Genomic DNA, 26,112 nt, shown 5'->3' on the forward strand with positions numbered 1-26,112 from the left:
TTGCAGTGTATTGGAAAGTTTAACCTGTGACCTTTGGTTTCCTACAACCATGTAATCGTCAACAACATTAAAGAGTTATGTTTCAATAGCCCAAAATAGCTTGCGTTTAGCTAGTCATAACGCGTTGTCAAAAGAGCGTGGCAGTTCATTGCAAACAAAAATGGTTCAAACTGTGGCATGATCAATTTGAAAAATGTCTGATCTGTTAGTTAATAAGGGAATCAATGTGTGGTGAAGAGGTTTTCAACTAGTGGTTTTAACCCGCAGAGGCCTGGTTCTTGATAATTTTACCGAAACGAAGTCGAGGTAAATTATCAAGAACCGGGCCTCGGCGGGTTTAAACCACCAGTTGAAAACCGATTCAACACACTTTGATTCCCATTCATAAATACCTTTTCGGTCAAAAAACATCAACACTTTTTGTCAATAAGTAAAATAAATGCAAACATTATAATTGTTCAATGATTTCTTTCAACACAACACCCCTCCAGCTATGAAATGGTAAGGCCCTCGGGTAAACAACTCCTTATAAAGAGATTGCTGTGCGCGTCGTGCGTATCGCGTGATGTGGCCCAGAAGTTGCTCTCGACCAATAGGAATGAAGAAAATGTCTTATAAGCACAGGTGCTAGCTCACGTGTCACGCCCATGTTTCAACACTTTTAACTGGTATTATATCATCTGTTCAAACAACCCCTCGTGATGCCCTCTCGACCAATCAGAATGAATAAACTGTCTTAGGTATTTATGAATATACTTTAACGGTCATGTGCATCATTGAACATACCATTAGACCAAGGGAAAGTAAACTCTTACCTATTGTTAAAGTGTTTCTACAAATGCTGATTTTGCACAGTTGAATCTCTGCTGAACGATGAATCTCTGCTGAAATTTACAAGGTGGACAATGGACGGCAATAACGGATTCTGTACGAAATACAACATTGATAATGTTTAAAACAGTACACTTCTTTACCAAACCGTACTTCAAAATAATCAACTTATTATTCGAGATTAAAGTTGAGGAAGTTTCATACAACTTGAAAACCCAACCGTGTTGATATTGTCCATTATTTCATCGGGTCAATATACCGTATCAAATGGTCATTATACCGTTTACTAAGGTGGCCTGTTGCAACCAGTCATTAGTTATGTTTGAATTTGTTCGATGCCCAACCTTTCAAATTAACACGAATGTCATTGAGAACTGCATCCAGTAGACCGTCGGCAAACGTGTACATTGTGTACCTAACTTTGTCTTGTTGATTTCATACATTTGCTAGTGTTAACAACATTTCCAGATGTTGCAATGATATATGTTTTTACACTGTGAAAGCGCAGTATTTGTTGTACACAGGTATGTATGTTTAAAGTTATTTAACAGCTGAGTCCACGAGTCATACTGCCTAAATGGTCATTGGTATTTTAAATCGCACTTGTCTGATGATAAACTCAAAGGGTGTCACCTGTTCTTGAAAGAAACAAACTGAACGAGTAATTAACTAAAATTAGTTTTGTTCTTCTACTAGGTTAGATTGACAATTTATTGTGGAAAGTTTTCATTTTTTTTATTTAACGGGCAATGTCATTAAACCAATTTTAGTTTCGAGGCGTTCACAAAATAAATACTCTCAAACATCTTGAAAAATGAATGCCCAACTTCTAAACAAAATGCATTGACCAATTAATCGGAAAAGTACTTGCAAGCATGGTCACACCCCCATGTCTCGACATCTTGATGTTTACACATCCCCTGTCTCGACACTCCTAGTGTATTTTCACAAGAACCTAATAACACTACCTCTATTAAAAAATGTGTAAATGAAGGAACATAGGTGTGTCGGAACATAGGCCCATGTGTTTCGCATTCTAAAGCAGTCGCTATATATAGGCCTATGAACTTGTTGAAATTTGAAGTATTAGTTGAAATTTCAACTTCATTTTACAAGTGGTGCACGCTGTCTGACGAAATATTAGTTTCAATGAAATCTGGCCGATGTGTTTATGTCAGTCTTGTCAATATTGATGCAATCATTAGGAACACATTTAGTATTTGCTGGCTTTATGGCATACTACTGGGGAAACTACCTCTAGTTGTTGTATTTGAATAACTGTGTTGTTCCAAAAGAAAGAGGAACACATAAACAAACAAAGGAAAACAACACAGCTCTTATTAAAAAAAAAAACAACAAAAACAATGAATGTATGCACGTGGTAGATATGATCATTATATTCCCTAATGGTCGTATGTTTACCCTCATTTTTTTGGTTTGTATCAGTGTGAACCATATCGCTAGACTAATGACAATCCAAGTACGACCCAGTTTGTTTGCTTTGTCAGAAGTGGCATAAAGTCCGGCTATTAGGACAATGGCTCGTTACGTATCAGGGGGTGGGGGTGGGGTGGGGGGCATAACATCCGTACTCGCAGCTAGAGCTGAATTGCGACGGACGCGGCTGCAACGTGTTCGGGAAGCCGGCATACAAGGGCGCCTTCAGCTGCCAGCCACATCAACCCATTATGACCACGGAGCACAGCCAAGATCGAAATTGTTAGACTTTTCCTAGCCTTGCTCAAGGCAGTCGCATTATTCACTCCAAAAAGACACCGTTGTAAACCCACCCGTGTACACTGTGCTTACTGTGTGTATTCACACCGCACGACCCAACCATATACACCTTCACATCGCTCAACGCACACCGTATGCGGCGGTCTTTTTTCTGAGTGAATAATTCCACTGCCTTCAAACAAGGCTAGATTTGTCCCGAGGGAGGAAAACCGATGGTCTGGAAAACCCTCGTGACACAACAGATAACCAACGCACAGCTCAACTCACTTATGGCCCAGGCCGGGAATCGAACGCACAAGCCAACCATGCCACCCTAACAAATGGTTTGATGAAACTTTGTTTCAATTTGGGGATGTTGCAATTTGTCAAAAAAATCTCGGTGGCTGTGGCACATACTGACCAGAGACTTCTTCAGGGGCATTTAATCAGTGACATTGGGTTTTCTATGCACACTTTTACAACAATGTGTTTTGGTTTCCCAAATAGCCTGACTACAACTTCCAGAACGCATTTCGTTACATGAGCGTGTACTGATCCTTATAATACACTGGTTTGAATCATGATATACATTTTTTCCACAACAATAATAATAACAATAACACTTTAAACCAGTTTTTATATAGCGCTTTTCACACCCGGAGGGCGTCTCAAAGCGCTTCCAACATTATTACCCCTGGTCACTGGGCCTTAGTTAATTCCTTAAAGGGACACACCAGCTCACCGTTTACCCAATTTAGGGGTGTATAATCATAACTAATGTTTTTATAGATGGTTGCTGAAAAAAAAAACGAAAAAAAGAAAGCGGTAAAAGACCAGCGTACACGTGTTTCCATGTCAACTTCGTGACATTGTCGCACAGTGTTGCAAGTAGACTGGTGTTTTGTTTACAGCAGCGTTTTACTATGACGCAGCATAATGATCCATGTATTATAAACAACCAGCATAAATATACGGAGCAGGCAAATCATTCGACGATGGATGTAGACCTTCGTGCTTCGACGTACATTCAAAGATCGTCACGAAGAACACAAATAAATTAACCCAGAATATGAAGGGACAGTGACAAGTCAATAAAGCAATAAACTAGGCCTACTACCGCATAGCCATGATGCAGTTTGAAATGCGATCGAGGCGTTACGTGCCCCCGACGTGCCAGGACCCAATTTTCATAATGCCTGCATAGTGGCACAAACATTTTGCTTAGCACAAAATAGTACTGCATAGCAGAAACTAATTACCACCCAAATTTAAATTAAATTTGAAAACTTGTAGCTGGTGCCCAATTAAATTTTAAATAGTAAAGACGTTTTGTAAGAAGTATTTTCTGCTAAACAGATGCAACGGAACAATGGACCCTGTTATTCACAGTGAAATATTTGTTTTATCTCCGGGGAAGGGAACCTTGAGGGATTCAAAAGCGTCCTTGTGGGAATGTATTTTGAAACGTAAGCGTAGCTGCAAATCTTAAAACGTAAGCCTAGCTTGACTCAGGATTGAAAGCGTACATTTTGGTTATAGCGTAACTGGGACCTGAACGTATCTTGGATTGTTTAGCTTGGAAGTAGCTGCGTAGCTTGGAATGTAACCATATATTTTGTAACATAACCATATTTTGGGAACATTAGCATATCTTGGAACGTACGCGTAGCTGGGTATTTTGGAACGTAAACGTAGCTGCGTATGGAACGTAAGCTTAACTTGACTCAGGATTGAAAGCTGACTTTTTGTTATTAGAGCGTAACTTGAAGGAACGTAAGCAAAACTTGGAATGTAAGCGTAGCTGAGTAGCTATGTAGCTTAGAACGTAAACGTACCTGCGTATGGAACGTAGGCGTAACTTGACTCAGGATTGTAAGCGTACATTTTGTAATTATAGCGTTAATTAAAGAAACGGGAGCAAAAATTGGAATGTAAGCGTAGCTTGGAACCTTAGCATATATTGGAAGGTAAGCGTAGCTGGGTATATTGGAGCGTAAACGTAGCTGTGCGTATGAAGCGTAAGTGTAGCTTGACTCGGGGTTGAAAACGTACGTGTTGCTATTATAGCGTAACTTGAAGGAAAGTAAGCGTAACTGAGTAGCTGCATAGCTTGGAACGTAACCAAATAATACCTCAACAATCTCAAAAACACTTCATTCACATAATTAAAAAATAATGGTTTTTTTTGACAAAATTATGCTTTGAGGGAATTTTGTTTTATCACTATTTTTGTTTCAACCTTTTATACAAAATTCTTATTCACCTGTTCTTTTTACGATCGGGGGCTCCGTTTTTTGCTATCTTTTTTTTACTTCTTCATAAAACATTTTTTTAAGCTAGTCATACAAAAACACTGTCAATGTAACAAAATGCGGTATTCCTACGTTTTGACATCATCAATCTTTGTTAATTACCTGAAAACTCCTAACAAAAAGAAATTAAAAGCCATGAAACAAAACAGAGCATTACATTGGAACGTTGCGATCATAGGACATAACGGAATCGACACGAGGTGTACCGACTGACAAACCCACGATTACAAACATGTATTTTGATGTCTTGCTCCCAACACCTCCCAAGCTCACGGCGAGACCCGCAAGCTGGGAGTTCATAGCGCCCGGGATTACACCTCCAGCCCCCCACGATACAGGGCATGTGCGGTACGTGATATGCCCCAAGGCTTACGTTCCGATTGCTACCATGCCAAGGCACTGTAAAACACGCTTCCGTTGCACGGACTCTCTGAATGAAAATCTTACGTTCTTTTTTCATAATTATTTACAGTTTTTACCCGCAACTTGTATACGTAGTCTCTTTTGTCAAATATCCATGAATAGTTGTAACAACAAAATATAAAATTTGGTTAAGTAATTTATTTTTAATTCATGTTTATACGGCTGTAAGTAAAGCTCTCCGAAGGTCACGTGGGTTATTCGAACCCAAAAAGTGGTTCCGATAACCCACGTGACCTTCGGTTATAAAAAAAAAAAGAAAAATGCGTTAAAACGGCCCAATTTGATGGTTTCTTTTAGCAACCATTCCTGGAAGACCTTTAGAATCATGTTTTAGTGTATTTTGTAGCCTAAATAGCCAAGAGAAGCCGGTGTGTCCCTTCAAACCATCTCAGCTCCCTGGTGGTGAGTACGCAGCATCTGCAACATGCGCTACTCGGCTAATTCAATCACAAGAACCATCTCTGCCCTCACAGGTACCCATTTACACCTGGGTGGAGAGAAGTAGTTATAGTTAAGTGTCACGCACGGGCTTCGAACCCACACTCTGCTAAACAGAAGCACCAGAGATTGAGTTCGGTGCTCTTATCCGCTCGGCCATGACACCCTCAACGCCTGATCTGATTTTATATTATTTGGTCACATGTATCATTGAACATAACATAGACCGGTTGGTGTTTTTGGCTTGCGGTAACACCTTGCTGGGAAGATTATGTTCATTGAGAAAGTGTATTGCTGTAAATTCTTCTTCTTTTTGGTGTTACCGCAAACCAATTTGATACCTCACCATGCTTTGCCTCAAATCACAAAATATCATCTTATGGACGCACCGGCTGAATTGGGCTGTTTGGGCTACAATAGACTTAGATATGATTTCAAATGTATTTAAGGAATGGGGAAGAATAGGCTCTAAAAAAATCATCAGATTTAGCCCTTTTTTGCATACAAAAAACGTAGAGTCGCGTGATAGTTACAACCACAAAGTGGTTCTAATAATCACATTGACCCTCCGAGTTAGTTTCCAGCCGTAGGAAAACTAACTTGCTGAACTAAATTTAATTATTCACGAGTATATGACAAAAAAGACTATGTAATCAGATTATGGATACAAAATGGTAAGTAATGGTCAAAAATCGCACGTAAGATTATAACATTCAGAGACTCCGTGAATAAACGGAAGCTTATTGTATAGCCCCATGGCGTGGAGCAATCAGAACGTAAGCCTTAAAGCGTACCGCCCATGCCGTGTCTCGTGGGGGCTTTAGTGTAAACCCGGGCGCTATGAACTCCCAGCTTTCGGGTCTAGCCATTAGCTTGGGAGGGGTTGGGAGCCATACATCAAAATACATGTTTGTCATCGTGGGTTTGTCAGCCGGTTGTCGAATCCGATATGTATTATGATCGCAACTTTCCAATGTGTTTTTGGTACGAGTTTTCAGGTAATTAAAACAGATTGATGTTTTCAAAACGTAATGATACCGCTGTTTATTATTTTGTCGGTGTTATTGTGAGAGTAGAATAATAAACAATGTTTTATAAAGACAACAAGTAACATTTAACGGAGCCCATCGATCGTAAAAAGGCAGTTATTACTCGGCTAATGGTCGCGCCTCAAATAGCAGGGACTTCGACTAGTCGCAAAACTTGAACTCCCATTGTCCAACATGCATTGCGACATACTGTTTGCAGAAGGCGCACTAAAATAAAACTCGTACTGAAAGGATTGAAGGATTTTGTCAATGATGTTTGGTGGTGTTTTGTAAAAAGTTGTTGTGAATAGTCGTGAGCGACAAAAGTGGTTAACCAAGCCGATCGCGACTACTTGTATAATACATAGTCGTAGCAGCACGATTAACCGAGTGAGTTGAATAGCGGTAGTCGCGACTCGACAAAGCAATCAAAAGCAGTCGCCATTTCCCTTGAGTTGTTTCAAAAGATATGGTCACTTTCCAAGATATACGCAGCTACGCTTACATTCCAAGATACGCTTTCGTTCCTTCAAGTCAAGCATTACATCAAAAGGTTCGCTTTCAATCCCGAGTCAAGCCATACGCTAACATTCAAAGATACACAGCTACGCTTACGTTCCAAGATACGCTTTTGTCACAGGTCCACAACATTTGAAATTAATTTAAGTAAAATATATATAATTATAGTCTATATAGGCTTACCTTAAGTTGTAGACTTGTTTGTGGCTAAATGCTCACTGCGTACAGCTGCATTTCTTTGCTATGCTGAATTCCACTTGACCAAAACAGAAACTTTAGGAGTAGGTCTTCACAAACAATGCACTTCTTTACTGACCGTACTTCCAAATAATCAGTGTTATATATCGGAAAAAACTGCACTACTTTCACACGACTGGAAAAACCCATCCGTATTTATAGAGTTCAAATGATACAAGGGTCGTTTCTCAATCTAAGGTGGCCTGTTGCAACCATTGCAATTGTTATGGAATATGACTTTAAATTATTGCGAACAGCTCAATTTAATTTGATAACTTATGAATGTAGAGTTAGAAGGATTTGAAACGCGACGTTTCAATGAGTATGCTAATTCTCCAGGCGACGATCAGAGCATACTGTTAAAAACTTGGAGGTTAAACTTAATGGCTCTTTTTAGAATCACCGCAACTGAATTAGGGATTTTAATTACATGGTGTGACGGTAAAGCTTACTAGACTAAACAATTCCAAGTGGATTTGACAATATTTTCCTTTTAATCCAGATTTCGTTAACCAACAAAACAAATTAAGGGGATCTGATCATGCTAGGGACAGCTTACAAATACATCAAAAATAGGGCAATGTCATTTTAACAAATACTTGTTACCAATCACTCTCCTATAAATTATAAAATGAACCTCTTGACCAATCCGTTGATGAACAATGTCAAACTTGTGGGAAAAACAAAAACGATTAGGGCACGGCGAGTTAAACTTCAAAATTGCATAGACGGTTGGAAAGTCAGTCCCTTTCTCTTGTTGCACAGCCCCCCCCCCCCCCCCCCCCCACACACACACACCCACAACAAAGCTATATCAAACAATACTACACAGGACAGCTCACAACTTTTAATTGTGTACCCGTGGTAGATATTGGGCACCGCACATTCCTGCACAGTAAAAACAAACCTCATAACATCACCATGAACTCTATGCATGATCATCACATTTCACAATGTAAATTTTTATTTGTGGCAACAACACTACTGATGTTGTTTGTGTTCCCAGGAGCCAGACGATGTCAACCATTCCACTTAACTGATAACAATACAAGCACTAACTAGTTGTGTATGCGTGTTATTTATAGTGTGGTGTAAAAGTCCGTTTTGAGGACTAATTATCGTTATGCGTCTCGGTAAATATTTATTTTGGCAGACTATGATGGCAACACGTCCCACCTCTAATGCCATCAAACTGTGTGGGCTTACACTCTATACATCTATGTTACTTCTGCTTGCTCTTACTAGTTTGGTACTAGTTAAAACATCAAGCGCAAGTTATACAAAGAACCAACAAATAATCAAAACAAAAGCCGTGTATAATAATAAGTAATTTGAATGGTGGATGCACATCTTGGATGGAAATAATCTCGCGTGTTCCTTTTGAAGTTCAATCATTTGGCCCATGGACCAGTTTTAATAATTGGAGGCTGTCCCTCTATTTGTCAACCCTTTTTTACAATTAAACCCTAAAAAGGAGACTTTAGTTATACAGGCGACGGAGACTGTCTTTAAGCTGCCACTGCAGTGGTCGGATGCGTTTATTCAATCATAATGCTCAATAGTTAACATACAGCCGTCTTAAACAGCGCTCTTAGCGCTCAAAAATGCTCAATAGTTACAGGCAGTGGACACTATTGGTAATTACTCAAAATAATTATTAGCATAAAACCTTACTTGGTGACGAGTAATGGGGACAGGTTGATATAATAAAACATTGTGAGAAACGGCTCCCTCTGAAGTAATGTAGTTTTCGAGAAAGAGGTAATTTTCCACGAATTTGATTTTGAGACCTCAGATTAAGAATATGAGGTCTCGAAATCAACCATCTGAAAGCACACAATTTCGTGTGACAAGGGTGTTTTTTCATTCATAATATCTTGCAACTACGACGACCGATTGAGCTCAAATTTTCACAGGTTTGTTATTTTCTGCATATGTTGAGATACACCAAGTGAGAAGACTGGTCTTTGACAACCACCAATAGTGTCCAGTGTCTTTAAGATAAATTAATGATTACAATTATTGATATTATTCTTATTTTTTTATCAACACGATTCTGTGATATTTTAAATGAGCAACTTTTGAACACTAGGTGGAAGCAGACTTCTAGTTATATTCCCATTTCTTACGCCCTTCTGAGCACGCGCACGAAACAAATAAGAATATAACTTGTGTTGTTTCTTGGCGACGTCACCACTCTGAACCCGCCGATCAACCCATTCCCGCCGAACCAACCATCCCCGCACCCGTCAATGAAAACATTCTCCCACCTTTAGGCCTACCTGTGCAAGCACCAATCGCCCAACTTCGAGGACCAGCCGTAGTGACTGGCGGCAACGTTGTCGTTCCAATCCGCCATGAAGAATTTAACCCGGACCAAATATACGATCCAGTTTTAATCAACGCCCATCAATTTGATTCTCTCCGTCGGAAGTGCACCAAAGCATCATCGTTTGTGCGGGGTTTGATGCCTTTTTTTTTCTCCGCCAACATTATGAAAAAGTATAATTTTGACGGTACCACTGTTTTAAGTAAGGACGGACAAATTACTAAAGACAGATTAGATAGACGATTATTGATGTCAATGTTAGATGTAGTAGAGCGGGAATTTCCAGGAGAGGTAAAGGGGAAATCGTTTGTCAAAATTCGTTCCGTTGTAAATGACAAGTGTCGACATAGTCATTAATTAAACCAACTATCACAAACTACTAGATGACGTGAACAAGCAATTGTAAACTATTTTTTATATTAAAACACACAAAATTGTCTACTTTTCACAACAAGTAAGGATGTCTGATCGTAAGGAGCCGATTGATTAAAATGTTTTATAAACAGTGATGAAAAAGTGTCAATCTGTTTGTAAGAACTAAATAACTAATTTATTAGTTGTACATTAATACACAGACCATAGTGATATATTTTTTGCTATTTGATGTATTTATTACAGTTCATGAGTAACATAATTTGTTTTGTTAACTACATGTATTTAAGTTTTGGTGATTTAGCATTTTGAAAATAAAACAACCAAACAAACATAAGCATGCAATTTGACTCATCCTGGCTCGTTTTTCTTCATTGAAAATGCTGTTAACCTTAACATCTTGTAAATTTTAACTATTTTGCGGGGGGAAATACAAAACTTTATATCTTTTGTGAAATATTAGTTTCTGTATAATTTCTCAGTGGGCCAGTCTTGGCCTCCTTCAGGTACTCAATGTTTCTAAAGAAACCAATGGACCGCAAACTCCACCTATCTATTGTTGAACAGTATCAATTACGGATTAACCGAGCCTCTGCCAAACCGCGGCGCAGCCGGCGGCGATATCAAAGAAGTAAACTTGGCTCTCTGTGGCCCCAAGAGCGATGTTCATTGACCTGTAGATAATGAGCTCATTATGGCCCGACTTCCTTTTACCTCATATAACCCCGGGGGAAAATGAAGATTTACCCCGAGTTACCGATTGTTTAATTTTGAATTCGCCCCTTATTGCATGGTCACGTATGATGTCTGCACGTTCTTACCTGACGTGACAAAAATGGTAAACTCACGTATGCTAAAAATGTGACATTTTTAAAACGCAATTTTTTGACGTTCACGTTCACGTATTTGGTCGCTTATAATAAGGCTGAAACCAAGAAGCGTACAAAAGTTACCGTAATATGGCAAACATCACTTGGATAAAAAATAGTCCATATGTACATCGCAAAAATAATGTCTCAGTACCGTTCACACTGACCAATGATGTCTCAGTGCCGTTCAAACTGATCAATCATGTCTCAGTACCGTTCAAACTGACCAATGATGTATGAAAGATCATTACACAACAACGTACGTGACTTGGACTTTGGCCAAGAACTTTCCAGTCAGTCGAAATCAAACAATTTTATTGTTGAACATTAATTGTGTCAATATACATACAACAGTATTCGACCTCGGGATAAAAAGAAAAATGATTCTAACTAATTCTAACGCTTCAGTCTCAATAAGCTATCAACAAAAATTGAGGATCTTTACAAAAAAGCTGCCTCAAAAACAATAATCCGTTGTATCCAGTCACTATTTGGTGACTGAATAGTGATTTACATTGACTTTCTTTTTAAATAACATACTTTTAAGGTAACGTTTACGTTTTGTTATCATTCTGTTTGGGGGAAGCTTACTGTAGCTTTCAAATGTAAAAAACATTTTGAGATTCATCTTACTTCAAAGTAATCTGGTTTTGTAATAATATATCACATTCATCGCCCATTGGTTCAATCTGAGAAGTGTAAATTTTCAGTTGCATTTCTCAGATTGTGGATTCTGTTTAGGGATTATTTTCCTGCTTGGACATACGCCGGATTTCCGGCGATATCTCAAAACTGTGAACACCTTTTGCCATGCAATTTCAACAGGTTAGTTTAATTGTATACAGTTATAATTCTATAATATTAAATCCAATACAACGGTTTAAAATACCAACGGTCTACTCTATCACAATGATCTTAACGGGTAGGCATATCCTGATGTGCATCTAAATACGAACTATAACCAAAGATTATAGAGCGCCGCAAGGCGCAAGATGCGGAACTGAAGCTTTATCTCTTGTTGGAACGTGAAATACGCATGGGCGCCATTTCAGCAAGTGAATGTTTTGTTTCTCATTGATAGGAATTATGGTCATTATCCGCACTGATCTGCACTGATCTACTGTTATATCAAAGGAGTTACTTGCCGAAATGGCGTCCAGTGGGATTTCACACTATTCAGCCCGAATTCTGCATCTTGCGCCTTGCGGCGCTCTATAATCTTTGCTATAACCCAGCTACTGCGCAAGCGAGCGCCCTCTATTGATCTGGACCGAAATGCATAAAGCTACTTTTTGATCAAAGCGTAGCTGAGCTGCTGAGCACAACAACATTCAAAATATTGTTGGCGGTATTTTTAGCTCCAGCTCCTTCGGCTCGGGCCTTTATCACACGGCAACGACCCTGCCTGTTTTAAACGGCCGGTAAACAGCGAGTCGCTACCCTTTTATTCCCTTAATAATTCACACAAAACGTGACACTTTTAATGTAATGAATAACGATCAGATAAAAAGGGTACCTTTATGTTCAGCCTCAAAATACTAAATGGGTAATGGTGTGTTGAAAAGCAGCAACTGATACAGCAAGGTAAATGTGTGCGGTTATTATTAACCATTCATAAATACCTCAGACAATTTCGCTATTCCGATTGGTGGAGAGCGCGTCACGTGGGTGTGTTTAAACGGTTGATACCAACTAGCTGGAGCTGTTTATAACCGGTGTTTTTTTTATACGTTTAGCTCACAACTTCGTTCTCAGTGGTGATCGATCTCCGTGCAATTTTGGTCCATGAATAAGTGGATGCATACTACTACTTTATTACGGCTTTTAACCAAACAGACATATATGAATGGCATGAAAAGAGTAATGACTCGTTATTTAACTGGCGTTTAAAACATTGCAGGGTCGTGGCAGTGCGATAAAGGCCCTCACCTTCGGCTCGTGCCTTTATCGAACTGCCACGACCCTGCCGGTTTCAAACGGCAGTTTAAAAACTCATCGCTACCCTTTTATTCCCTTATTTAAAGTAGCAAAGCCAAACGAAAAACGCTTACTGGACTATACTGTGGCAAGCGGAACACTATGTCACTTGCTTATTATAAGAATTGTATCATGCTAACTTTTTCGTGAGCCGCATTTTTAAGCAATAATATACAAAAGCTTTAATTTACACAAGTTAAATAAAGATTAATAATTGTATAACGGTAAACACACAACATAATCTGCCAACAACACAATGATTGGTAATTACTCAAAATAATTATTTGAATAAAACCTTACTTGGTAACGAGCAATGGGGAGAGGTTGGTAGTATAACCCATTGTGAGAAACGGCTCTCTCTGAAGTGGAGTAGTTTTCGAGAAAGAAGTAATTTTACACGAATTTGATTTCGAGACCTCAGATTTAGAATTTGAGGTCTCGAAATCAAGCATCTGAAAGTACACAACTTCGTGTGACAAAGGTGTTTTTTATTTCATTATTATCTCGCCACTTCAACGACCAATTGAGCTCAAATTTCCACAGGCTTGTTATGTTATGCATATGGTTTGTTGTTGTATACATATGTTGAACACTTGACTTGCTTGGACCAAAAATGTTAATCAGCCACTTGACCACGTTGTACCTTCGTGTCAAAACTATCTCGATGCAGACCTCTGAACGAGTAAAATTACTAAGCCCTCGGTTAAAACAATGGACGTTTTCCCATTCACATGACAAGGTTTGTTGTCCTTTGTATGCCATATTTAAAGACACTGGACACTATTGGTATTGTCAAAGACCAGTCTTCTCACTTGGTGTATCGCAACATATGCATAAAACAACAAACCTCTAATAAATTTGGGCTCGATTGTTCGTCGAACTTGCGGGATAATATTGAAAGAAAAAGAAACACCCTTGTCACACGGAGTTGTGTGCTTTCAGATGCTTGATTTCGAGATCTCAAGTTCTAAATCTGAGGTCTCGAAATCAAATTCGTGGAAAATTACTTCTTTCTCGAAAACTACTCCACTTTAGAGGGAGCCGTTTCTCACACTGTTTATATTACCAATTTTTCCGTTATATCGTTACCAAGTAAGTTTTTATGCTAATAATTATTTTGAGCAATTACCAATAGCGTCCACTGCCTTTAAAAACATAATTGGAAAGCCTTGGGAGGGTTTGTTTAAAGTGTGCCAGTCGTTGGTTTGTGATTGAAACCAGTGTTTTATAGTTATACATATACTTACCATACAGTTAAAGTTATCTGGAAAAATATATATTTTTTTCTTTCAAACATAAGAGTATATGCTTATGAACAATAAACAATTTTTTTTTAAATTATTGTTTGTCACGATTGATATGTTGACAAAATAGATAAAGTTATTTGGGGGGCTGACTCCGCCTACCCCTTTTGTGACGTCAATCGTGGCAGACTTTGCCTGCAATGCGTAGAGTAACCACACGTGCAAAGTACATGTACGGTGTAAGTTGTCAGTTTGTACGTTTCGATTTTTATTTTTTATTTTTTTTCTGCATTTTCCGGCAATGCCGACCAGGTGTATTGCTGCTGGATGCAGCAAAACAATTAATGATGGGTTCAGGTTGCATGTGTTTCCTGCAGGTCCCAAGTACAGGCGGTTGTGGGCCGCGAAAGTCAGACTCACAAAGCAATAGACGTCCGGTCCGACGACTTTTTCAGCGCTGTGCAGCGAACTTATATAGTCGTCGTGCTTTCGGAATACACCACACATTTTGACACGAAGAGAAAAGTTATTCTGAAACATGACACCATCCCAACAACTTTTCCAGGGAGGGAAGTCAAAGAAGGTACCTGAAAGACCTGAAAGACCTAGAGGAGCATATGCCAAACATGTGACCTTTGGTTTCCTACAACATGTAATCGTCAACAACATTTAAGAGTTATGTTTCAATAGCCCAAAATAGCTTGCGTTTAGCTAGTCATAACGCGTTTTGTCAAAAGAGCGTGGCAGTTCATTGCAAAAATAAAAATGGTTCAAACTGTGGCATGATCAATTTGAAAAATATCTGATCTGTCAGTTAATAAACTGTATTGGTCACGTGCGTTATTGAACATACCATTAGACCAAGGGAAAGTAAAATCTTACCTGAAGTTGTAAACGTGTTTCTACCAATGCTAACTTTGCACAGTTGAATCTCTGCTGAACTTTACAAAGTGGATAACTGGCGGCAACAACGACGAATTCTGTACGAGAAACAACATTATTAATGTTCAAAACAGTGCACTTCTTCACCAAACCGTACTTCCCAATAATCAAATTTATAAACGAGATTAAAGTTGCGGAAGTTTCATACAACTGGAAAAAAAACCTACCGCTTTGATATTGTCCAAAATTTCATCGAGTCACTATACCGTATGAAATGGTCATTATACAGTATACTAAGGTGGCCTGTTGCAACCATGTCATTAGTTATGTAACAGGATTTGGGAAAGTTTGAATTTGTTCAGACCATCCGTACGATGCCAACCCTTTCAAATTAACACGAATGTCATTGATAACTGCATCCAGTAGACCGTCGGCAAACGTGTACATTGTATACCTAATTTGTCATGTTGATTTCATACGTTTGCTAAAGGTAAGAGCATTTCCAGAGGTTGCAGTGATATTTTGTTCCCTTTTTTCAGAACGATGTTTTTTACACTGTGAAAGCGCAGCATTTGTTGTACACAGGCATATATGTATACAGTGATTTAATAGTCGAGTCCACGAGTCATCCTGCCTAAATGGTCATTGGTATGTTAAAGACAGTGGACACTATTGGTATTTGTCAAAGACCAGTCTTCTCACTTGGTGTATCTCAACATATGCTTGAAATAACAAACCTTTGAAAATTTGAGCTCAATTGGTCGTCGAAGTTGCGAGATAATAATGACAGAAACAACAACCTTGTCACACGAAGTTGTGTGCTTTCAGATGCTTGATTTCGAGATCTCAAGTTCTAAATCTGAGGTCTCGAAATCAAATTCGTGGAAAATTACTTCTTTCTCGAAAACTACTCCACTTTAGAGGGAGCCGTTTCTCACACTGTTTATAATACCAATCTCTCCAGATTACTCGTTACCAAGTAAGTTTTTATGCTAATAATTATTTTGAGTAATTACCAATAGTGTCCACTGCCTTTAAAAACATAATTGGAAAGCCTTGGGAGGGTTTGTTTAAAGTGTGCCAGTCGTTGGTTTGTGATTGAAACCAGTGTTTTATAGTTATACATATACTTACCATACAGTTAAAGTTATCTGGAAAAATATATGATGAGCACTGGTGGCATGGATGGGCAGTTGAGCATGGCTGAAAAGAAGGAAATTGAGTGTTGTTACTCATTTGCATTGCTCACCCATTTCACCTCATCAACGCTGTCAGGATTTTCAGACACAATGCCAGAACACAACATTTTCTGTACAATTCTGTTTAGACCTCAGAACAATTCTCCGAAAAGCCACTGCCATGCCATTTCTTTTTAAAAGCCGTTTTTAAAAATAAGAGGATTTTTTTTTATTAAAATTTAATTCACAACATCAACATAATTAATAGCAACACAACCAGTTGTCAGAATGCTTCCTTTTCAACTCTAAAATGTGATTTTCTTGAGCCCCAAAAAATGTCTAAAGAACCTGATTGCTTGGTCAATTTTTTTGTACATTGGTGGTGAGATGGTGATGATGGTGAGACAAAATACATGTACATGTAGCCCTAGCACTGCAGTACTAGCTACGACTTATTTGTAGGCCTAAAACTAAAAGTATTAAAATATTATTAAAACAAATCTAAGTATTAATACTCATAGGTCGTTCCCATACTGCCAATATAGTAAGCAAGATAACTCGGACAACTCCTGAGTTAGGCCTACTGCATTTGTTCATTTTCGTTATTTTGAGAAAAAGACCCTTTGTTTGTGTGTCCGTGTCCGAAACCGGTCACTGGATCGATCCTCCACGTTTACACCGAACCAACCAAAAAAATACCCATACCATGCATGCACTTCCTATAACGTACAACGCGTCACCCTATGTTAAAATGGTATGGTCCAACAAACTCCCGGGCTGAAATCAACTGCAGAAAAAAGTAGCTATCCGGCCGGCCTGACGGCACACCAAACACAACTTTGGCATTAGTAACAACTGATGCAAATCCAACGAACAAAGGATGCTTTTCTTTAATACATACCTTACCTTATCGATGGCATTCATTTCTACTTCATTCTCCGGTGCACTCCCGGTCGGTCACGGCGCCGTCCCCGAACGCGTACGGTGTGTGTGGGATGTGCATGCAGCGCATCCGGTCATACAGCAATAGTATGGTGCATGCTGTAGCCGCAATAATTATGCAGGAAACATGCTCAGAAGCCACTCGGACGTACTTCGCGCATTGTATTGTACATATTATAGCGCCCTCGCGCAGACAGCACAAAATAGGAAAATGAGACAACTTCTCCATATGACAGTATAGCATTTGAATCTTGTTAATCTCTTCTCACAGTTACATAAAGAATAATATAAGTTTGACGCTGGAAAAAAAAATCAAAATTCGGCCAGCGTCACTCAATAGTTTACCGTAATTTAAACTATCTGGTTAAACATTGTATTCACAATCAAAACCTCCCAGATTACTCTCATGAGCAGTTAACATTTTGTTTTGTAATGCTTACATTGGTTGACAAAATATGTTTGCGTGTATTTACAAATTGAAGCTGAAAATGTGTGGTTTATGTCTTTTAAGTACGTCTGAAGGTGACACCCTAGAGTTCTCAATGTTTTTAATTACATCTCTGAAGCTAATACGCTAACTTGTTTTAGCATGTTAAATAATAATACCACCAATTACTTCAACTAATAAACATTCATAAATACCTCAGACAGTTTCGCTATTTCCTACTGGTGGAGAGCGCTTCACGTGGGGGTGTTTATCTCTTTGATAATGACCAGTGTTTATAACCGGTTGTGAGCGGATACTCCGCGCTAGTCTTGGTGCAAGACGTTTCTTGTTACGGGCGATGCGGGCGCTGTCAGTGAGTTGGCCGCGCTGTGTTTGAAAGGAAAACGAGAACGTGTTGCACCATGACTATACGCGCACGAACGGAACCGGAAACTGTCGGAAGTAGGCGTCTCAGTCATAATGCAACAACCGGTCGTCGTACATGTACATTCAGAGCTCAAGCACGTCGGAACCGGATAAGTTTTACAGAATTTATTACTTTATTACGCATTTTAACCAAAAAGGCATTCATGAATGGGAATAAAAGAGTAGCGACTCGTTTTTTACAGGACGTTTAAAACATTGCAGGGTCGTTGCCGTGTGATAAAGGCCCGAGCCTTCCACACGACAACGACCCTGCCTGTTTTAAACGGCCGGTAAATAACGAGTGGCTACCCTTTTATTCCCTTAATAATTCACATTATAACGTGACACTTTTATTGTAACGAATAACGAATAACGATCAGATAAAAAGGGTACCTTTATGTTCAGCCTTAAATACTAAATGGGTAATGGTGAATTAAAAAGCAGCAACTGAAACAGCAAGGTAATTGTGTGCGGTTATTGTTATTCATGCATAAATACCTCAGACAATTTCGCTATTCCGATTGGTGCAGAGCGCGTCACGTGGGTGTGTTTAAACGGTTGATAATAACCAGCTTGAGCTGTTTATAGCCTGTGGTTTTCGGATACGTTTAGATCACAACTTCGTTCTCAGTGGTGATCGATCTCGCAGTGCAATTTTGGTCAATGAATAAGATGATACATACTACTACTTTATTACGCCTTTTAACCAAACATACATCTATGAATGGGAACACAAGAGTATCGACTCGTGATTTAACTGCCGTTTAAAATATTCGGCTCGTGCCTTTATCGATCTGCCACGAACCTGCCGGCTTCAAACGGCAGTTTAAAAACTCATCGCTACCCTTTCGGAATTATTCCCTTATTTAAAGTAGCAAAGCCAAACGAAAAATGTATACCGGACTATACTGTGGCAAGCCGAACACTATGTATAAGCTTATTATAAGACTTGTATCCTGCTAATTCGTGAGCCTAACTTTTAAGCAATATTTACAAAAGCTTTAATTTACACAAGTTAATTAAATATTAATAATTGTATAACGGTAAACAACAACATAATCTGCCAACAACACAATGATGGCAAATATTCGGTTAAGGTTAAACAGAAAAGGAATGCTCCATTTACATTGATAATCGACTGAGTAAAAACATTCAAAAGTATACCCGTAATAACACAGCTCCAAAAGGCAGTGGACACTATTGGTAATTACTCAAAATAAATATTTGCATAACATTTTCCACGAATTTGATTTCGAGACCTCAGATTTAAAATTTGAGGTCTCGAAATCAAGCATCTGAAAGCACACAACTTCGTGTGACAAAGGTTGTTTTTTATTTCATTATTATCTCGCAACTTCAACGACCAACTGAGCTAAATTGTTCACAGGCTCATTATTGTATGCATATGTTTAATGAACTAAGTGAAAAGACTGGTCTTTGACAATATTACCAATAGTGTCTAGTGTATTTAAAAGGCTCGTGAAAATAGAGTTGAGTTACAAGGCTGAGAGTTCACAAAAGACTACACGTTGGTACGGATATTACACATTTAAGCTGGTACTTTGTAGGTTAAATGTTGTTACTAAAACGTATTTAAGAAGTAAATGAGATGAAACAAAAATAACCCAATTAATTTAACCGCCAAAGCGAAGGAAGCATTTATCTGCGAAAATAGAACACTAGATTTTAACTAAACGATTGTTGGTACGTTGTGATCTTAACATTTTGTCCAAATGGCAGATTGTTTGCATTTTTGAGATTCATGAAGATTAACTATAACTGTTCAACATTATAAGTTGCAAATTACCTTATCATCATTAACATTGTACATTTTACGACCTTAACATCATCGACACTCACACGCGATGCAATATCTTGACTGATTTGAATTCAGCCACAATGAGGTCACCGATCGGAGTAAACGACATGCCTAGAGGACCGTTCAAGCCACGAGCTACACAGCCGATGTGCTCACCTGATGCATCGTAATGATGTATCTCACCGGTTCCCACCGTAACGTCAGAAATGGATGCATATATATCGCCAGCATCATCACAACAGACACCAGTAGGCTTTACAGGTTTGCCGTCAATGGAGGTGCTGATATTGAACACCTCGTTTCCCATGAAATCCAGACAAACTAGTTCCATCTCTCTTGGGTTTGTAAAGATCAGTCGCTCCTTGCTGTTAACAGATAGAAAGCTTGGACCGCCGATGACGCTAATATCATCATGATGTATTGTGGAAATGGTGGATCCATCCTTGTTATGAAGATATAGTTCATTTCTCCAACAGTCAGCCACTGCAATACGATCTTTCTTGTTAACAGCAATACTAGCGAGTCTACTCTCTGACTGCCCCTCGACTTCATTCCGTGATGGTCTGAACTTACGAATAAATCGCAGTTCGCTATCATAAACCTTTACATCATGTCTGTCAGTAACCAGAAGCAGGTCATCAGAGGTCACCGCAACACCGGCAGGGTATTGTAGTTGTCCATCTTCTGTTCTACTTTGCACACCTTGAGATTTGTAACTACCATTCGATGTAAAGTTGGATAATATCCGCCGTTTTAAATCAGTAACGACGATGTCACCGTTGCTAAAACAAGCAACGTCCAAAGCAACTTTGAACTTCCCCTCACCTTCCCCTTCTTTACCAAACTCTGTCTTCACTTCCCACTTCTCTTCCTCTAGTATTTCACCGATATCCGCATCAGTGACGACATCATAACCTTTGAACCCGATGAATGACTTGCTATGCTGCACTGTTTGAAACTGGAGCTCTTTGTGGAATGTCAAGTTGTGCATAACCTTTGGCTTGAGGTCCATCAGCTCAAAGTCATCAGCATGTTGCATCAAGTCGTTGACTGAAGCTACGATCTGCTCTGCACGGCTCATCTTATCGCTATTGCTGATTTGTATGCAGCCAAATTCCTCACCTCTTTCTTGACCGATTTGAGTAATTCTGTCTTGAAGGAGGCGAGATGATTTTCTGATTTTGGCAACTTCCTCTTCCTCCTTTGCCACAATATCTCGAAGAGCCTGGTCAACCATGGTCTGTAATCTATGCTGTGAGTGTTTGATAGAGTTATCCACTTTTTGAAATTGCTTGCGACATTCATCAAACTTCATCAAAGCCTCTTCAACAGCTAGACGATACAATCGAATGGAATCACTGATTCCAGAAAGGTTGTGGTCTGACGATCGGTGATCGAGCACCGCACATTTAGGACACACGAGTAAATCACACGTTTCACAGTAAAAACACAGTTCCTGGTCAGTGTGTTTCCGGCATTTTGGAGAGCAAATTTTGTTCTGGTCTCTGGATCCCTCATTTGACGACCCGGCTGCATTCACGACTCGATGATGCCTGTTCAATTTTATTTTGGCGTGGTATTCCAAACAAGTCTTGCAAAAATTCGCATCACAGTCAACACACCGTGAAACGGCATCAAGACCTTCGTCGCATCCTTCGCAAATCGAGACAAGAGGGTTAATGCCCACCTCGGGACTATTCGGATTGATGACGTCATCAATAAGCGAGCTCAAGAGAAAGCAGTTGAGAAGAGCCGATGGTCCCTTATCTGGGATTGAAGTTTTCTTTCTACACACTGGGCAAGTGATGAAATCCGTCTTTGGATCCTGTTTGTCTACAAGTTCCTGAAGACATTTTAGGCAGAAGCTGTGCTGACAGTCCAGGATTTTCGGATCGATGAACAGAGCCAAGCAGATTGGGCATTCGATGTGTACATGTCTAATCTTGCAAGTGGTCTCAGTGTGAAGTGCAGCTTCGGCCATCTTGGTGAGACTGGGCTGTCCTGTTGTACGAATACAAACAAATGTGTCATTTTCATTAAATCATCCAGTCAATGACTTTTGGACAATTGGTGGCAGCAGACTTACTAGATGTAGAGCATTGATACATGTTATAATGACTGGAGAGCGGGTTGGGTGCGTTAATTGAAGTCACCACGGACGCCATTTGGAAACACCGTACAATCCTGGGTTTTTTTTAGCCGACATTATTTAGCAAAATGCCTGCCTGTGCGGCAATAAACTGCAATAACAGATACTAACATGTTTGTGGAAAGAAATTCCATCTATTATTCGCAATTGTTTGTTTTATGGGATTTTCAGGCTGAAAACTTTTTGATTATAATATACCTACAGCGGGTAAGAAATAAAAAAACACTCTCGTGAAATAAAACAAAAACAAACCTTCATTATTTCCATCATCAAATCCCCCAAAATTAACAAACTGTCTTAGTTTATTATGTAAGTTTTATATTTATGTATAATTCGGCATTTTTATCATTAATTGTTGATCTACTTTGCGAACCCAACATAGCATGTCTGCCTATACATAACTCTATGCTTTCACATGGGAGAAAACAACTGTCCCCACTCTTCAAAGTGTTGCGCCGACGTTGCTCTCAAAAGTAAAATATTAACATACCATTTTCAGTACGATGGATCGATTATTTTGTCAGCCAAATTGTTGCTAACAATATTGTTTGCCTCTTTGAATGGATTGTATATACGTTTGGAAAATGTAGGTTATATTTTTATTGTTTTACTCCTAGTTTGAATAACTGTATAAAACTAAATGTACACGTTTCATTTAAAAATATGGTATTGCAAGGAAAATAATTTACCATTGGAACGCATAACATGAGAAACCGAAATAAAACTTTATTATCAGATAAAATAAAACTGTATCAATATAAACCACAAGGGAAACTGACTGGGTAAATTTGTAAATGATTGTTGGAGTTGAACAAAGAATTGACTAGAGTGGGATTCGAACCAACGACCTCCGGATTAACGTGCCGGCACTCTACCAACTGAGCTATCTAGCCCTATATTGGAGGCGTCCCTGTTTTGTCAATATCTTTGTTCGGGGTGCCAGTCAGAAGCCATACAACCGTTAGCTGCCATGTAGCCAGGGATCACACCCAAATTACGATACAACCTGGGAAGCGGCAGCTAGGGGATCACCTGGTTCACGTTGGTTCGAATCCCACTCTAGTCAATTCTTTGTTCAACCCCAAAAATCATTTACAAATTTACCCAGTAAGTTTCCCTTGTGGTTTATATTAATATCTGAAACAAAAAGTCGCATCCCCTTAAGGTGAGCCCCTAGCTGCCGCTTCCCAGGTTGTATCGTAATTTGGGTGTGATCCCTGGCTACATGGCAGTTAACGGTTGTATGGCTTCTGACTGGCACCCCCGAAAAAAGATATTGACAAAATAGGGACACCGCCAATATAGGGCTAGATAGCTCAGTTGGTAGAGCGCCGGCACGTTAATCCGGAGGTCGTTGGTTCGAATCCCACTCTAGTCAATTCTTTGTTCAACCCCCAAAATCAAAATAAAACTTTGAATTAAATTACATCATAATACCCCCAAAAATAGCAAACAATATTTATAATTAATTCGGTATTATTACCATTAATAATTGATCTACTTTGCGAACCATATATAGCATGTCTGCCTATACATAACTATATGCTTTCACATCGGAGAAAACAACTGTCCCCACTCTTTAAAGTGTTCCGCTGTCGTTGCTCTCAAAAAATATTGACATACCATTTTCAGTACGATGGATCGGTAATTTTGTCAGCCAAATAGTTGCTAACAATATTGTTTGCCTCTTTGAATGGATTGTATAAGTTTGGAAAATGTAGGTAATATTTTTATTGTTTTACTCCTAGTTTGGATAACTCTATAAGACTACCTGTACACATTTCATTTCAAAATATGGTATTGTTTCTGATTATTGCCTAAGATTTGTAGCAGTTATATGGAACGCATAACATGAGAAACGTGTCTGTCAGTACCAAATTTAAATATTGATATAATAAAAATTGCAATATGATTTGTTTCACAGTTGCAGTACTTCAGAGTAAAAAGTTCTTCTAAAATACACCATACTAACCAAAGTTGGGTTGTTCCTTTTTAAAATGATACCACATTTGCAATGATGACATGTTGCTTAAAATTTGCTACATGAATGACAATGATGTTCACAATTCAAATGTGCCAAACGTACCGTTATCTGTACTAAACAGTACATAGGTAATGATCAATAATCAAACCGGTCAAGCTTCCAAACCATAAATGGTTTACACAAAGATTTGCACCAGTGAAAACACCACACACAATTACCCCCCATCCCTTGAAAAACACCTTGTTTTGGTATTTGCAAGACTTGTTTCTGAACGTCTTGTCTCAATATGGATTAAGATCAGTAAAGTTGCCTTGCTTGCTTGAGTTACAGTGTAATTCTTTGTTCATACAGTAACACAAATATGCTAATTTGTGCACATTTGGTTTGTGACTTTGTCTATGTCCAACTTATGTGGCCAATTGCAGCAAATGTGGTGTCATTTGAAAGAAATACACTCCATATTCGCATTTGTATATAACTTAATAACCACCAACATAGGGCTAGATAGCTCAGTTGGTAGAGCGCCGGCACGTTAAACCGGAGGTCGTTGGTTCAAATCCCACTCTAGTCAATTTTTCTTTGTTCAATCCAAAATCATTTAAAAATGTACCCAGTCAGTTTCCCTTGTGGTTTATTATTTGATATATAATTTATTTATATATATTTACTGGTTCTTATGCACTGAATCATGATCACATAGTTCACAATGTCCGAGCTATCATTTAGGACAGCAAATACCCTAGTGAAACACAGTCTTACCTGTAGCTGTAGATGTTACTTTATTTAACTCACTTCGTACAGTTGATCTGCTTTGCTTAACTCACTGATAGCCGGTAAGTAGAAGACAAAACTACATTGAAATGGCACAACAACAGTTCCTGTCTTTAGCAAACCCCACGTTTATATATACAGTGCATGTATCGGGGAAACGCCCTTGCACAATGGTAGTTTCACACTGCTGGAAAAACCCACATGCAAACCCTATTGTCAAATGTCAAATGCAATGTCTACGCACTGTACTTTCATATGCAAATAGGGTTTGCATTTGGGTTTTTCCAGCAGTGTGAAATACTAGCAATGTCAAAGCAATGTCAAATGGAAATATTATCACGCACTATAATACTGGTACTATTGGACTCTACAAAATAATATGTGTGCGTCTTTCCAGTTGCGCATGAGTGTTTATCCAAACATGTAAGTCTACGCACTGTAATTTCATATGCAAATAGGGTTTGCATTTGGGTTTTTCCAGCAGTGTGAAACTACCATTGTGCAAGGGCGTTTCCCCGATACATGCACTGTATATATAAACGTGGGGTTTGCTAAAGACAGGAAATCTTGTTGTGCCATTTCAATGTAGTTTTGTCTTCTACTTACCGGCTATCAGTGAGTTAAGCAAAGCAGATCAACTGTACGAAGTGAGTTAATTAAAGTAACATCTACAGCTACAGGTAAGACTGTGTTTCACTAGGGTCTTTGCTGTCCTAAATGACAGCTCGGACATTGTGAACTAAACTGCTCACAATAATTCAGAAAACTGTTGTTTCAATCAAGTACTATATTTGTATTATTGATTTCTCTCTTTGTATTAAGTTATATACAAATGCGAATCTGGAGTGTATTTCTTTCAAATGTATGAACAAAGAATTACACTGTAACTCAAGCAAGCAAGGCAACTTTACTGATCTTAATCCATATTGAGACAAGACGTTCAGAAACAAGTCTTGCAAATACCAAAACAAGGTGTTTTTCAAGGGATGGGGGGTAATTGTGTGTGGTGTTTTCACTGGTGCAAATCTTTGTGTAAACCATTTATGGTTTGGAAGCTTGACCGGTTTGATTATTGATCATTACCTATGTACTGTTTAGTACAGATAACGGTACTTTTGGCACATTTGAATTGTGAACATCATTGTCATTCATGTAGCAAATTTTAAGCAACATGTCATCATTGCAAATGTGGTATCATTTTAGAAAGGAACAACCCAACTTTGGTTAGTATGGTGTATT

The 26,112-nt window shown here is 38.8% G+C and overlaps 1 protein-coding gene across 1 annotated transcript; it reads right to left on the minus strand.

The window, feature by feature from the left end:
- Positions 1-19,547: 19,547 nt before the first annotated feature.
- LOC117299057 (B-box type zinc finger protein ncl-1-like) lies at positions 19,548-25,022 on the minus strand. The gene is made up of 2 exons (XM_033782460.1): positions 24,862-25,022; positions 19,548-21,970 (listed from the first exon to the last, which is right to left on the minus strand). The coding sequence occupies exon 2, from the start codon at positions 21,948-21,950 to the stop codon at positions 20,007-20,009; it is 1,944 nt and encodes a 647-aa protein (XP_033638351.1). The 5' UTR covers positions 21,951-21,970; positions 24,862-25,022; the 3' UTR covers positions 19,548-20,006.
- Between the last annotated feature and the right edge of the window lie 1,090 nt (positions 25,023-26,112).

The sequence above is a fragment of the Asterias rubens genome, chromosome 14, assembly GCF_902459465.1.
Source record: "Asterias rubens chromosome 14, eAstRub1.3, whole genome shotgun sequence".
Taxonomy (NCBI): domain Eukaryota; kingdom Metazoa; phylum Echinodermata; class Asteroidea; order Forcipulatida; family Asteriidae; genus Asterias; species Asterias rubens.